Consider the following 13,722-nt stretch of genomic DNA (forward strand, 5'->3'; position numbering starts at 1 on the left):
GAACAAGTTAACCAGAGCCTAACCTGCTGGAGTATTATCAGAGTCTACCCTGAGAGAAAGGAAATACCCAACTCCTGCCCACTTTTAGCGTCTTCTCCCAACCAAGGTGGGGTGGGGGGAGGAAACAAACTAAAACACTTGTGAAGTTCACTGTTAAGAGATACAGGTGTGCTAAATGACTGAGACCTAATCACAGGACTATAGAATGCTTTCTCTCCCCTCTCACACATTACTAATGACCAATTTACAAACTTCCTTTTTCCTCATACATCATATCATGTCCAGCTATCAAGAAAAAATCACAAGGCACAATGAAAAACAACATAATTTAAAGAGATAGAGCAAGCTTCAGAGCCATATATGGCAGGAATGTTGGAATTATCTGAACAGGAATTTAAAACAACTATGATTGATATACTAAGGGCTCTAACACATAAAAAAAAACAAAACAAAAAAACCACCATGCAAGATAGGCAATGTAAGAAGAGAGATGGAAATCCTAAGAAAGAACCAAAAGAAATGCTAGAGATCAAAAACGCTAAAAGAAATGAAGTGTGCCTTTGATGAGCTCATTAGTAGACAAGACATGGCTGAGGAAAGAATCTCTGAGCGTGAGGTATTTCAACAGGAACCTCCAAAACTAAAAAGCAGGGAGAAGAAATAATGAAAAAAAAAACTGAACAGAATATCCAAGGACTATGGGATAATTACAAAAGGTGCAACATACACATAATGGGAATACCAGAAGGATAAGAAATAGAGAAAAACAGATGATATTTGACAAAATAGTAACCGAGAATTCCCCAAATTAATGTCAGACATCAAGTAACAGATCCAGGAAGCTCAGAGTACATCAAGCAAGATAAATGCCCCCCAAAAACTACACCTAAGGAATTCATTTCCAAACTATGGAAAATCAAAGAGAAAGAAAAAATCCTGAAAGAAGCCAGAAGGAAAAAAACATCTTACCTATAGCCAAAGATAAGAACTACACCCATACTCCAGTAAACTATGCAATCAAGAGAGTAGAGTAAAATATCTTAAGGGTTGAGAGGCGCACCTGGCTATCTCAGTGGGTAGAGCATACAACTCTTGATCTTGGAGTCATGAGTTCAAGCTTCACATTGAGGGTATAAATACATTGAGCTCAAGCCCCACATTGGGTATAGAGCTTACTTTTAAAAAACTGGGGCACCTGGGTGGCTCAGTCGGTTAAGTAGTCTGACTCTTGATTTCGGCTCAGGTCATGATCTCATGGTTTGTGAGATTGAGCCCTGCATTGGGCTCTGCACTGACAGCACAGAGCCTACTTTGGGATTGTCTCTCCCTCTCCCTCCCTCCCCCCACTCCTTCTCCCTCTCTCTCTTTCTCAAAATAAATACATAAACTAAAAAAAAAAAATTAAGAGAATTTGTTGCCAGTACACATGCCTTACAAAAAAGGTTAAAAAAAGTTCTTTATAGGCACCTGGGTGGCTCAGTCAGTTAAGCATCTGACTTCGACTCAGGTTATGATCTCACTGGTCATGAGTTGAAACCCCACGTCAGGCTCTGTGCTGACAGCTAGGACCCTAGAACCTGTTCAGGTTCCGTCTCCTTCTCTCTCTGCCCCTCCCTCATTTGCACTCTGTCTCTCTCTCTCTCAAATATAAAACATAAACATTAAAAAAAATTTCTTTAGAGAGAAGAAAAACAGATCTGAAAATCAGATCCACCAAAAGGAGGATCAAAGAATGAATAAGGTAAAAAAAAAAAATTTTATTTTTCTCATTCTTAATTAGTAACAGCTAGCTCAAAATAACAATAGCAACAATGTGTTTAGTTATGTACCCTTATGTATATATCTTGTGTGTTGGTATACCAACATGTATATATACTTATGTATGCTTATACATGTGAAATGAATGACAGCAATGATACAAGGGACAAGAGGGAAGAATTAGGATTATTTTATTATTATAAGGTGCTCATACTATACCTCACTCACACCCTGAAGTGATATACTGTTTTTTTTTAATTTTTTTTTTAACATTTATTTATTTTTGAGACAGAGAGAGACAGAGCATGAACGGGGGAGGGTCAGAGAGAGAGGGAGACACAGAATCCAAAACAGACTCCAGGCTCTGAGCAGTCAGCACAGAGCCCAACGTGGGGCTCGAACCCATGGACAGTGAGATCGTGACCTGAGCCGAAGTCGGACGCCCAACCCACTGAGCCACCCAGGCGCCCCAAGAAGTGATATACTGTTAATTGAAAATGGGTGGCTGGGGCAACTGGGTGGCTCACTCAGTTAAGGGTCCAACTCTTGATTTTGGCTCAGGTCATGATCTCACGGTTCACGAGTTCAAGCCCCAAGTCGGGCTATGCACTGTCAGTGTGGATCCTGCTTTTCATTCTCCTCTCCCTCACTCTGTCCCTCCCTCTCCCTCTCTCAGAATAAACTAAAAAAAAAAATTTTTTTTAATGGACTTGGGGGGTGCCGGGGTGGCTCAGTCAGTTGAGTGAGTGTCTGACTCTTGATTTCAGCTCAGGTCATGATCCCAGGGTTGTGGGATCAAGCCCCCTGTTTCAGGCTCTGTGATAAATGTGGAGCCTGCTTGGGATTTTCTTTCTCTCTCTTCCCCCCCTCCTTTTGTCCCACTCTCTCTATATATAAAATAAAATAAAAATTTCTAATGGAAGTGAATTAGTTGTAGATTATACTGTAAACTCCAGGGCAATCACTAACAAAAAAAAAAAACAGTAAAAAAAATTGTAACTGATACACTAAGAAACAAGAGAAAATGGCATCATACAAAATGTTCAATTAAAACCATAAAAGGCAGAAAAATAGTGGAGACAAAAATAGGGGGAAAAAAACAAGGGCAATAAGTAGTAAACATTAACAAATATGATAGATATTAATCCAAATATATCAATACTCACTTTGAACATCAATGGTCTAAATGCACCAATTAAAAGAGACTGTCAGAGTGGATCAAACACAATACTCAAACTTATGTTGTCTATAAGAAACCCACTTTAAATATAAAGACACATAAATATTAAAAGTAAAGGAATGGAGCAATCCCTATCAAAATAACACCAGCATTCTTCACAGTTAGAACAAACAATTCTAAAATTTGTATGAAACCAGAAAAGAACCCAAATAGCCATGTTGAAAAAGAACCCCAGGAGCACCTGGGTGGCTCAGTCAGTTGAGAGTCCGGCTTTGGCTCAGGTCATGATCTTGCGGTTTGTGAGTTCAAGGCCCACGTCAGGGTCTGTGCTGACAGCTAGGAGCCTGGAGCTGCTTCGGATTCTGTGTTTCCCTCTCTCTGCCGCTCCCCCACCCATACCTCTGCCTCTCTCTCTCTAAAATAAATAATAAAACATTTTAAAATTTTTTAATAAAAAAGAAAAAGAAAAAGAAAACCAAAGCTGGAGGCATCACAATTCCAGACTCCAAGCTGTATTACAAAGCTGTAATCATCAAGACAGTATGGTACTGGCACAAAAACAGACAAATAGATCAATGGAACAGAACAGAAAACTCAGGGGTGCCTGGGTGGCTCAGTTGGTTGGGTGTCCAACTTCGGCTCAGGTCATGATCTCACGGTTTGTGAGTTCGAGTCCCGTACCAGGTTCTGTGCTGACAGCTCAGAGCCTGGAGCCTGCTTCGGATTCTGTGTCTCCCTGTCTCTCTGCCCCTCCCCTACTTGCACTCTGTCTCTCTATCTCTCTCATAGAAAATGAATAAAACATCAGGAAAAAAAAAAAGGAATAAAAAACCCAGAAATGGACAAACGTATGGCCAACTAATCTTTGACAAAGCAGGAAAGAATATCCAATGGAAAAAGACAGTCTCTTCAGCAAATCGTGTTGGGGAAACTGGACAGCGACAGGCAGAAGAATGAACCTGGACCACTTTCTCACACCATACACAAAAATAAACTCAAAATGGATAAAAGACCTAAATGTAAGGAAGCCATCAAAATCCTGGAGGAGAAAACAAACAACAACCTCTTTGGCCTAGGCTGCAACAACCTCTTACTTGACATGTCTCCAGAGGCAAGGGAAACAAAAGCAAAAATGAACTATTGGGACCTCATCAAGATAAAAAGCTTCTGCATAGCAAAGGAAACAATCAGCAAAACTAAAAGGCAACTGACAGAATGGGAGAATGACATATCAGATAAAGGGTTAGCATCCAAAATCTATAAAGAACTTATCAAACTCAACACCCAAAAAACAAATAATCCAGTGAAGAAATGGGAAAAAGACATGAATAGACATGATTCCAAAGAAGACATCCAGAGGGCTAACAGATACATGAAAAGATGCTCAACAACACTCATCATCAGGGAAATACAAATCAACACCACAATGAGATACCACCTCACACCTGTCAGAATGGCTGAAATTAACAACTCAGGAACAACAGATGTTGACAAGGATGGGGAGAAAGGGGAACCCTTATGCACTGCTGGTGGGAATGCAAACTGGCACAGCCACTCTGGTAAAAAATATGGAGGTTCCTCGAAAAATTAAAAATAGAACTACCCTATGACCCAGCAATTGCACTACTAGGTATTTGTCCAAAGAATACAAAAATGCTGATTCAAAAGGGCACATGCACCCCAATGTTTACACACACAAAATACATACATAGATATGATGGGATATTACTCAGCAATCAAAAAGAATGAAATCTTACCATCTGCAACAATGTGGATGGAACTAGAGTATATTATGCTAAGCGAAATAAATCAAAGACAGGTATTATATGATTTCACTCATAAGTGGAATTTGAGAAACACAAAAGATGAACATAGGGGAAGGGAAGCAAAAATAAGATAAAAACAGATATGGAGACAAACCATAATGGACTCTTAAACACAGAGAACAAACTGAGGGTTACTGGTGGGGTGTTGGTGGGGGGATAGGCTAAATGGGCAATGGGCATTAAGGAGGGCACTTGATGTGAACACTGGGTGTTATATATATGTAAGTGATGAATTACTAAATTATATTCCTGAAATTATTACACTATATGTTAACTAACTTAGATTTAAATTTAAAAAATAAAATAAAATAAAAGTTAATGAATGGAGAAAAATATACCATGCTAACACAAATCAAAAGCAGGAGTAGCTACATTAATTTCAGACAGAGCAGACTCCAATTTTTTGTTTTATGTTTATTTATTTTTGAGAGAGAGAGTGTGCACAGAGGTCAGAGGGAGAGGGAGAAAGAGGATCTGAAGGAGGCTCTGAGCTGTTAGCGCAGAGCCTGATGGAGGGCTCGAACACATGAACCACAAGATCATGACCTAAGCCCAAGTCAGGTGCTTAACCATCTGAGCCACCCGGGTACCCTCAGACAGAGAAGACTTCAAAGCAAAGAAAGTTATAAAGGGATAAAGCAAAGAAAGTTATAAAGGGATAAAGAAGGGCATTACAGGGGCGCCTGGGTGGCGCAGTCGGTTAAGCGTCCGACTTCAGCCAGGTCACGATCTCGCGGTCCGTGAGTTCGAGCCACGCGTCAGGCTCTGGGCCGATGGCTCGGAGCCTGGAGCCTGTTTCCGATTCTGTGTCTCCCTCTCTCTCTGCCCCTCCCCCGTTCATGCTCTGTCTCTCTCTGTCCCAAAAATTTAAAAAAAAAAAAAAAAAAACGTTGAAAAAAAAGAAAAAAAAAAAAGAAGGGCATTACATAATGATAAAAGGGTCAAATCTCCAAGCTAACAAACATAATGTACCTAATAACAGAGTATCAAACTATGTAACAGAACTGCAAAAAGAAATAGGTAACTTGGGGCACCTGGGTGGCTCAGTCAATCTTCTGACTCTTGGTTTTGCCTCAGATCATGATCTCACAGTTTGTGAGACCAAGCCCTGCTCAGCCTCCATGCTCACAGCATGGAGTCTGCTTGGGATTCTCTCTCACCCTCTCTCTCTGCCCCTCCTTCACTTGCATGTGTGCATGCACACACTCTCTCTCTTTTTCAAAATAAATAAACTTAAAAAAAAAAAAAAACAACCAAATAGATAATTCTACTATGTTAGCTGTTGGCAACTTCAACACTCCCCTATCAGAAATGGAGAGATCTAGCAGGCAGCCAATCACCAAGGGCATAGTTGAACTCAACACACCATCCATCACCTAGACATAATCAACATCTATAGACTAGTTCATTCAAAAACAGAATACACATTTTTCTCAAGCTCAGATGGAACATTCACCAAGGTAGACTACATTCTAGACCATAAGACACAGCTTAACAAATTTAATAGAAATCATTTTTTAAAAAAGAAGAAAAAAATCATACATTTGCTCTCAGAATATAATGTAATTAAACTAGAAATCAGTAAGAGAAGGATACTTGAAAAATCCCAAAATACATAGAGAGTAAACACACTTCTAAATAACACATAGGTCAAAGAAGAAATCTCAAGAGAGCATAAAAAACACTTTTTACTAAATGAAAATGAAAACACCATCTAACAAAATTTGTGGTGTGCAGGGAAAGCAGTGCTTAGAGGGAAATTTATAACACTGAATGTACATATTAGGAAAGAAGGTCAAAAATTCAATAATCTAAGTTTCCAACTCAAGAAACTAGAAAAAGAGCCAATTAATCTAAAGTAAGCAAAAGAAAATAATAAAAGTTGAGCATATCAATAAAATTAAAAACAGGAAATCATCGGGGGAGGGGGAAGTATCAACAAAACCAAAGCCAGTTCTTTCAAAAGACCAATAAAATCAATAAGCCTCTAGCAAAGTTAACTAAGAAAAAAAGTTACCAATACCAGAAATGAAAGATGTATCTTACTACAGATCCTATGGACATTAAAAAGATAATGAAGAAATAATGTGAAAAATTCTATGCCCACATATTTGATAACCTAGATGAAATGGACAATTCCTTGAAAGACACAATTGCTAAACTCACAATCTGAATTAGAAATAGATAATTGAAATTATTAAAGAATTTAAATCAATAATAACCTTCCAAAGCAGAAAGCACAATGCGGACATGGGTTCACTGACGTATTCTTTTTTTTTTTTTTTTTTTTTTTTTTTAATTTTTAACGTTTATTTATTTTTGAGACAGAGAGAGACAGAGCATGAATGGGGGAGGGTCAGAGAGAGGGAGGCACAGAATCCAAAACAGGCTCCGGGCTCCCAGCTGTCAGCACAGGGGCCCGATGCAGGGCTCGAACTCACGGACCACGAGATCGTGACCTGAGCCGAAGTCGGCGCTCAACCGACTGAGCCACCCAGGCGCCCCTCACTGATGTATTCTACCAAACATTTAAGAAAGAAATTGTACCAATTCTCTACAATTTCTTTTAGAGGATAGATGGAGAGGGACACCTGGGTGGCACAGTCAGTTAAGTGTCTGATTCACAATCTAGGTTCAGGTCATGATCTCACAGTTCGTGAGTTCGAGACCCACACTGGGCTCTGTGCTGATGGAGTGGAGCCTGCTTGGTATTCTGTCTCTCCTTCTCTCTGCCCCTCCTCCCTTGTGTACACTCTCTCGCTCAAAATAAATAAATAAAACTTAAAAAAAACAGAGGACAGAAGCAGAGAGAATTCTACCTATTTCATTCTGTGAGGCCAGCGTTATCCTAATACCAAAACCAAGACAATATTATAAAACAAAAAATACAGACCAATATCCCTCATGAGCAGATGCAAAACCCACAAAAAAATTAGTAAATTGAAACCAACAATGCATAAAAAGTATTATGCACCACAACCAAATGGGATATATCTCAAGCATGCAAGACTAGTTCAACACTCAAAAATCAATTAACATAATCTAATTAAAATCATTCAATGCAATCCATCACATCAACAGGCTTTTTAAAAAAGCAAAATCACGGGCGCCTGGGTGGCGCAGTCGGTTAAGCGTCCGACTTCAGCCAGGTCACGATCTCGCGGTCCGTGAGTTCGAGCCCCGCGTCAGGCTCTGGGCTGATGGCTCGGAGCCTGGAGCCTGTTTCCGATTCTGTGTCTCCCTCTCTCTCTGCCCCTCCCCCGTTCATGCTCTGTCTCTCTCTGTCCCAAAAATAAAAATAAAAAAAAACTTTAAAAAAAAAAAAAAAAAAAAGCAAAATCACATGATCCTATCAACAAATGCAGAATATGCATTTGACTAAATATAACACTAAATATAACACATTTTTTAATTAACGATAAAAAAAGCTCTCAGTAGAAGGGAACTTTCTCGATAGAATACCTACAAAAAACCTACAGCTAATGTCATACTTAAATAGTGAGAAATGACAAGCTTTCCCACCAAGGTCAGGTACTGGCACAGATGTCCTCTTTTACCATTCCTTTTCAACACTATTTTATCCTTCCTTTTCAACACTATGCTGGAAGTTCTAGCTAATGCAGTAAGACAAGAAAAGGAAATGGAGTGCAGATTTGGAAGAGAAAAATAAAACCATATTTGTTCTAGAGTTTCAAAGTTGGGGGCACCTGGATGGCTCAGTCAATTAAGCCATTTCCGCTCAGGTCACCATCTCACCATTCATGGGTTTGAGCCCTGTGTCAGGCTGTGTGCTAATAGTGTGGAGCCTGCTTGGGATTCTCTCTTCCTCTCTCTCTCTCTGCCCCTCCCCTGCTCATGAATGCACGCACACTCCCTCTCTCTCTCTCAGAATAAATAAACTTTGAAGGTAAAATTCTATAGAAAAAAGGAGTTTCCAGGTTGGTGAACACATGGATGTGCTGGGAGAGTACCACACTCTGAGAGGACATGGAAGCTTCCTGCCATTTCCCCATGCCTTGCCCTATGCAGCATTTCCTTTAGCTGTCCTAAGTTATATCCTTTTATAATAAACTAATAATCTATTAAGTAAAAAAAAAAAAAAAAAAAAAAATTACTATTTGCTACATGATAGTCTATGTGGAAAATTCTAAAAAATGAACAAAAAAACTCCTGGAACTTCATAAGTGATTATAGCAAGGTGGTAGGATACAAGGTTAATATATAAAAGTTAATTTCTTTCCTATATACCAGCAATAAACAAATGAAATTTGAAGTTAAAAATAGAATATCATTTACATAAGTACCCATACAATGAAATACTTAGGTTTAAATCTAATAAAATAAATCAATCAAACAAAAATATTTCCAAGATCTATATGAAGTACACTACAAAACTCTCATGAACAAAATCAAAGAACTAAATTATTTTTGTATGTTAAGTAGGCTCCACACCCAACATAGGGCTCAAACTCACAACCCTGAGATCAACAGTCATATGCTCTATCAACTGAGCCAGCCAGACACCTCTCAAAGAACTAAATAAATGGAGAGATATCCCATGAAAGACTCAATATTGTCAAAATGCCAGTTCTTTCCAACTTAATCTATAAATTCAATGCAATCTCAATCAAAATCCCAGCAAGTTAGGGGTGCCTGAGTGGCTCAGTCAGTTAAGTGTCTGATTCTTGATTTCGGTTCAGGTTGTGATCTCACGGTTCGAGGGTCAGAGCCCTAGTCAGGCTCTGTGCTGACAGCACGAAGCCTGCTTGGATTCTTTCTCTCTCCTCTCTCTGCCCCTACCCTCACCCCCCCTCCAAAATAAATTAAAAAAAATTTTTTTAATCCCGGAACGCCGGGGCGCCTGGGTAGGTCAGTCGGTTAAGCATCCGACTTCAGCTCAAGGTCATGATCTCACGGTTTGTGGGTTCATGCCCCGCGTTGGGCTCTGTGCTGACAGCTCAGAGCTTGGAGCCTGCTTCTGATTCTGTGTTTCCCTCTCTCTATGGCCCTCCCCCACTCATGCTCTGTCTCTCTCTGTCTCAAAAATAAAAATAAACATTAAAAAAAAATTTTAAAGGCAGTATGGTACTGACGAAGAATATACGAATCAATGGAACAGAATAGGGAGTCAACTGATCTTACACAAAGGAGCAAAGGCAAGATAATGGAGCAAAAATAGTCTTTTCAACAAATGGTGCTAGAACGAATGGACAACCAAATGCAAAACAATGAATCTAGACACAACCTTTACACCCTTCACACAATTAACTCAAAATGGATTACAAATCTAATGTAAAACACAGAACTATAAAACTTGTAGAAGACAACAGGAGAAAACCTAGGTGACCCTGGGAATGGGAATGGTTTTTTAGATATAACACCAAAGACACAATCCATGGAAGAAAAAATTATAAAGTAAACTTCATTAAAATTAAAAACTTCCAGGGGCGCCTGGGTGGCGCAGTCGGTTAAGCGTCCGACTTCAGCCAGGTCACGATCTCGCGGTCCGTGAGTTCGAGCCCCGCGTCAGGCTCTGGGCCGATGGCCTGGAGCCTGGAGCCTGTTTCCGATTCTGTGTCTCCCTCTCTCTCTGCCCCTCCCCCGTTCATGCTCTGTCTCTCTCTGTCCCAAAAATAAATAAAAAACGTTGAAAAAAAAAATTTAAAAAAAAAAAAAAAAAATTAAAAACTTCCACTCTGCAAAAGATATCATCAAGAGAATGAGAAGACAAGCCAGAGAAAATATCTGCAAAAGACACTTCTGATAAAGGACTGTTATCCAAAATATGCAAAGAACTCTCAAATTCATCAATAAAAACAAACAACTCTATTAAAAATGGGCCAAAGAGGGCGCCTGGGTGGCTCAGTCAGTTGGGTGTCTGACTTCGGCTCAGGTCATGATCTCACAGTCCGTGAGTTCAAGCCCCACAGGGGGCCCCTGTGCTGACAGTTCAGAGCCTGGAGCCTGCTTCGGATTCTGTGTCTCCCTCGCTCTCTGCCCCTCCCCCACTCATGCTCTGTCTCTCTCACTCTCAAAAATGAATAAATGTTAAAAAAAAGAAAGGGGGGGGTGCCAAAGATCATAAAATACAGCTCACCAAAGTAATATATAGATAGCAAGAAGCACATGAAAAGATGCTCTACAACATGTCATCAGGGAAAAACAAATTAAAACAACGAGATACCAATACACACCTATTAGAATAGCCAAAATCCAGAACACTGACACTACCAAATGCTTGTGAAGATGTGGAACAACAGTTTTAAGATTATAGTTTCTGATCTATTACTTATTTTACTATGGTAACTGTTTTTTCAAATTATAAATAACTCAACAATACATCAGGGTGTAGGCATTATAAACCAAATCTTTTACCTTTTGGATTCAGGAGGCTGTCTCTTTTTTATCATTTCACGGAGCCTTGCAGCTGACTGCAAAATACACAAAACACACATATAAAGATACTACCTTATAAATTATTAAGTATGCTGCTTTATTGACACTAAAGTAAGATCTATACAGGAAATAAAGTTCCTCAAGATAGGATACCTGCTCTTGGTAAGACAGGAGACAAATATACTATTAATAATAAAGGCAAGTAAATAATACTGTCTAAAGTACTGACATTCTGATACCTGAGACCAAGTTGCTAATGAGTTTACATGATTAAACATTAAACATTTCACCAAATATACTACTGTAAATTAAAAGGTTTAACTTCTACTATAGGCAATCCTATTTTGATATTTTCCAGAAAAGTGATGTTATGCTTCTATAAATTAAAACATAATTTCTGTTTACTAAAGTCAAAATCAGAGATACTGTGTCTAAGTTTCTGATTAATTTTCAACTTTTAATGACTAAACAATTTAGTCCCTTATTTTAAGTCACCCTCCCTTCCCTCAAGTTACAAACACATACCAAATGTTTGGGAATGTGTAGTCAGAGAATTCAAATAATAATTTAATAAAGCTAACAGCTTGCTATCTTTTGGAGGAAAATGTCATAGGCCCTCCTAAAGACCCTTCTAAAGAGCTACCCTCAGGGCACCTGGGTGGCTCAGTGGGTTAAGCATCCACTTCGGCTCAGATCATGATCTCCTGGTTCAGATCATGATCTCATGGTTTGTGGGTTTGAGCTCCACATTGGGCTCTGCACTGACAGCTCAGAGCCTATAGCCTGCTTCAGATTCTGTGTCTCCCTCTCTCTCTGCCCCTCCCCGCTCACACTCTGTCTCTGTGTCTCAATAAATAAATGTTAAAAAAAAATTTTTTTACTAAAAAATAATAATAATAAAGAGCTATTCTCTCATACACCAAAGTTTTACCCCCAGTGTGAAGACATAATGTAAATTATACCTTTAGTCATGATGATTATAAAACATTAGCATATTATCTTGACCATTTATCCTTAAAGCTCACAGTATACTGGGGCACCTGGGAGGCTCAGTTGGTCAAGCGCCTGGCTCTTGATTTCAGCTCAGGTCATGATGGCACCATTCATGGGATCAAGCCCCGTATTGGGCTCTGTGGGATTCCCTCTCTCACCTCTCTCTCTGCCCCTCGCCTACTTGCGCCTCTTTCTCAAAATAAATAAATAAATAAATAAATAAATAAATAAATAAATAAAGTAAATAAAACTTAAAAAAAAAAACTCACTATACAAAGCATATTTCCACCTATTCTTAAAGCTAAAGATTTAAAAAAATAAAAATAAAAAGCTTGTCCTTTCACTCCCATACCACACATCCCTCAATTTATTCCTCCTACATCTCCCTTATCCTTTAGGTAAAGCAATCACTCAGAACATACCCTGTTCCTCTGAATCCAAGACAACCACTCATAAGACACCATTATTTTATGTACCAACAACAGTGGGGCAGGGGAGAGAGCTGCCAGTAATAGTTTCCAGATGCCAATTTCAAAAACATTAAAATTTTTTTAAAAAGTCTTAAAATGAATAAAATATGGTAACCACTTCCTATTAAGTGCAAAACTTGCTCCTAATTTTACCCTCCCTTATCTGACACTATGAAACCTGATACTACCAGTATTTTATTGACCTACTGGCAAGAATGGCATCTTGCTTTTAATTAGAAATTCCAAGAGGGCCTGGGTGGCTCAGTCGGTTAAGCATCGGACTTAGGTAGGCTCAGGTCATGATCTCCCAGTTCGTGAGTTTGAGCCTTGCATCGGGCTCTGTGCTGACAGCTTGGAGCCTGGAGCCTGCTTGAGATTCTGTGTCTCCCTCTTTATCTGCCCCTCCCCTCCTCACACTCTGTCTCTCTCTTTCAAAAATAAAATAAAACATTAAAAAATTTTTAAATAAAAAAAAAAAGAAATTCCACACAAACCGCAGACAACTGAAGAGAAGCAAAAAAGTTTGCATTTTCTGATATGTTCTTCAGTCTCTTCCTTTCATACGGTGACAATCCTGAAAATTCATCCTATGAAATTACACCAAAAAAATTCTGTTACTTTGCATGATCCATAGCAAAAGCACCTCACAAAACAAGGTGTTGAATTCTCAAATGTATACTTTCCTTCAAATTGTACCTGTTCTATTCATTTCATGCTATTGTACCAAATGGCACATAATCTTTGCTGCATTGGACACTGAGTGTAAGAGTTTGAATTTGGGATAATCACAAGATATCTGTATGGCTTCTCGATTAGATAACAAGTGATATATCAGAAGTCAAGTAGTGTAACTTAATAGCAAATTATTTCCTACTGGGCATTAATTGTACTATTACTCAAAGTTAACTTTTTATTAAACAAAACAAGAAAACACTCAGTAAGAGAACATTTTAAATTCACTGAAAGGGTTAAGAAAATTTAGAAAAAAAGAACAATAACAAATGAGATAAACACATGGGAAGAAAAGACAATAAAAAAATCAAGCTTGCAGGTCTGATATCCAACTAACAGTTATAGAGGTAAAAAAGACGAGCAGAAA

At 38.8% G+C, this 13,722-nt stretch overlaps 1 protein-coding gene across 6 annotated transcripts in view; it reads right to left on the reverse strand.

The window, feature by feature from the left end:
- WDR76 (WD repeat domain 76) overlaps positions 1–13,722 on the reverse strand; it is a 62,987-nt gene that overhangs the window by 38,322 nt on the left and 10,943 nt on the right. For 5 of the 6 annotated variants that reach the window (XM_058737915.1, XM_058737914.1, XM_058737916.1 and 2 more), the window contains 2 exons: positions 13,118–13,210; positions 11,140–11,195 (listed from right to left, as the gene is read on the reverse strand). In XM_058737915.1, coding sequence (XP_058593898.1) covers positions 11,140–11,195; positions 13,118–13,210 — 149 coding nt within the window. The remainder of the gene's footprint in view (positions 1–11,139; positions 11,196–13,117; positions 13,211–13,722) is intronic. The other variant, XM_058737913.1, reaches the window with a different exon arrangement.

This window comes from Neofelis nebulosa, chromosome 7 (assembly GCF_028018385.1).
Source record: "Neofelis nebulosa isolate mNeoNeb1 chromosome 7, mNeoNeb1.pri, whole genome shotgun sequence".
NCBI lineage: Eukaryota > Metazoa > Chordata > Mammalia > Carnivora > Felidae > Neofelis > Neofelis nebulosa.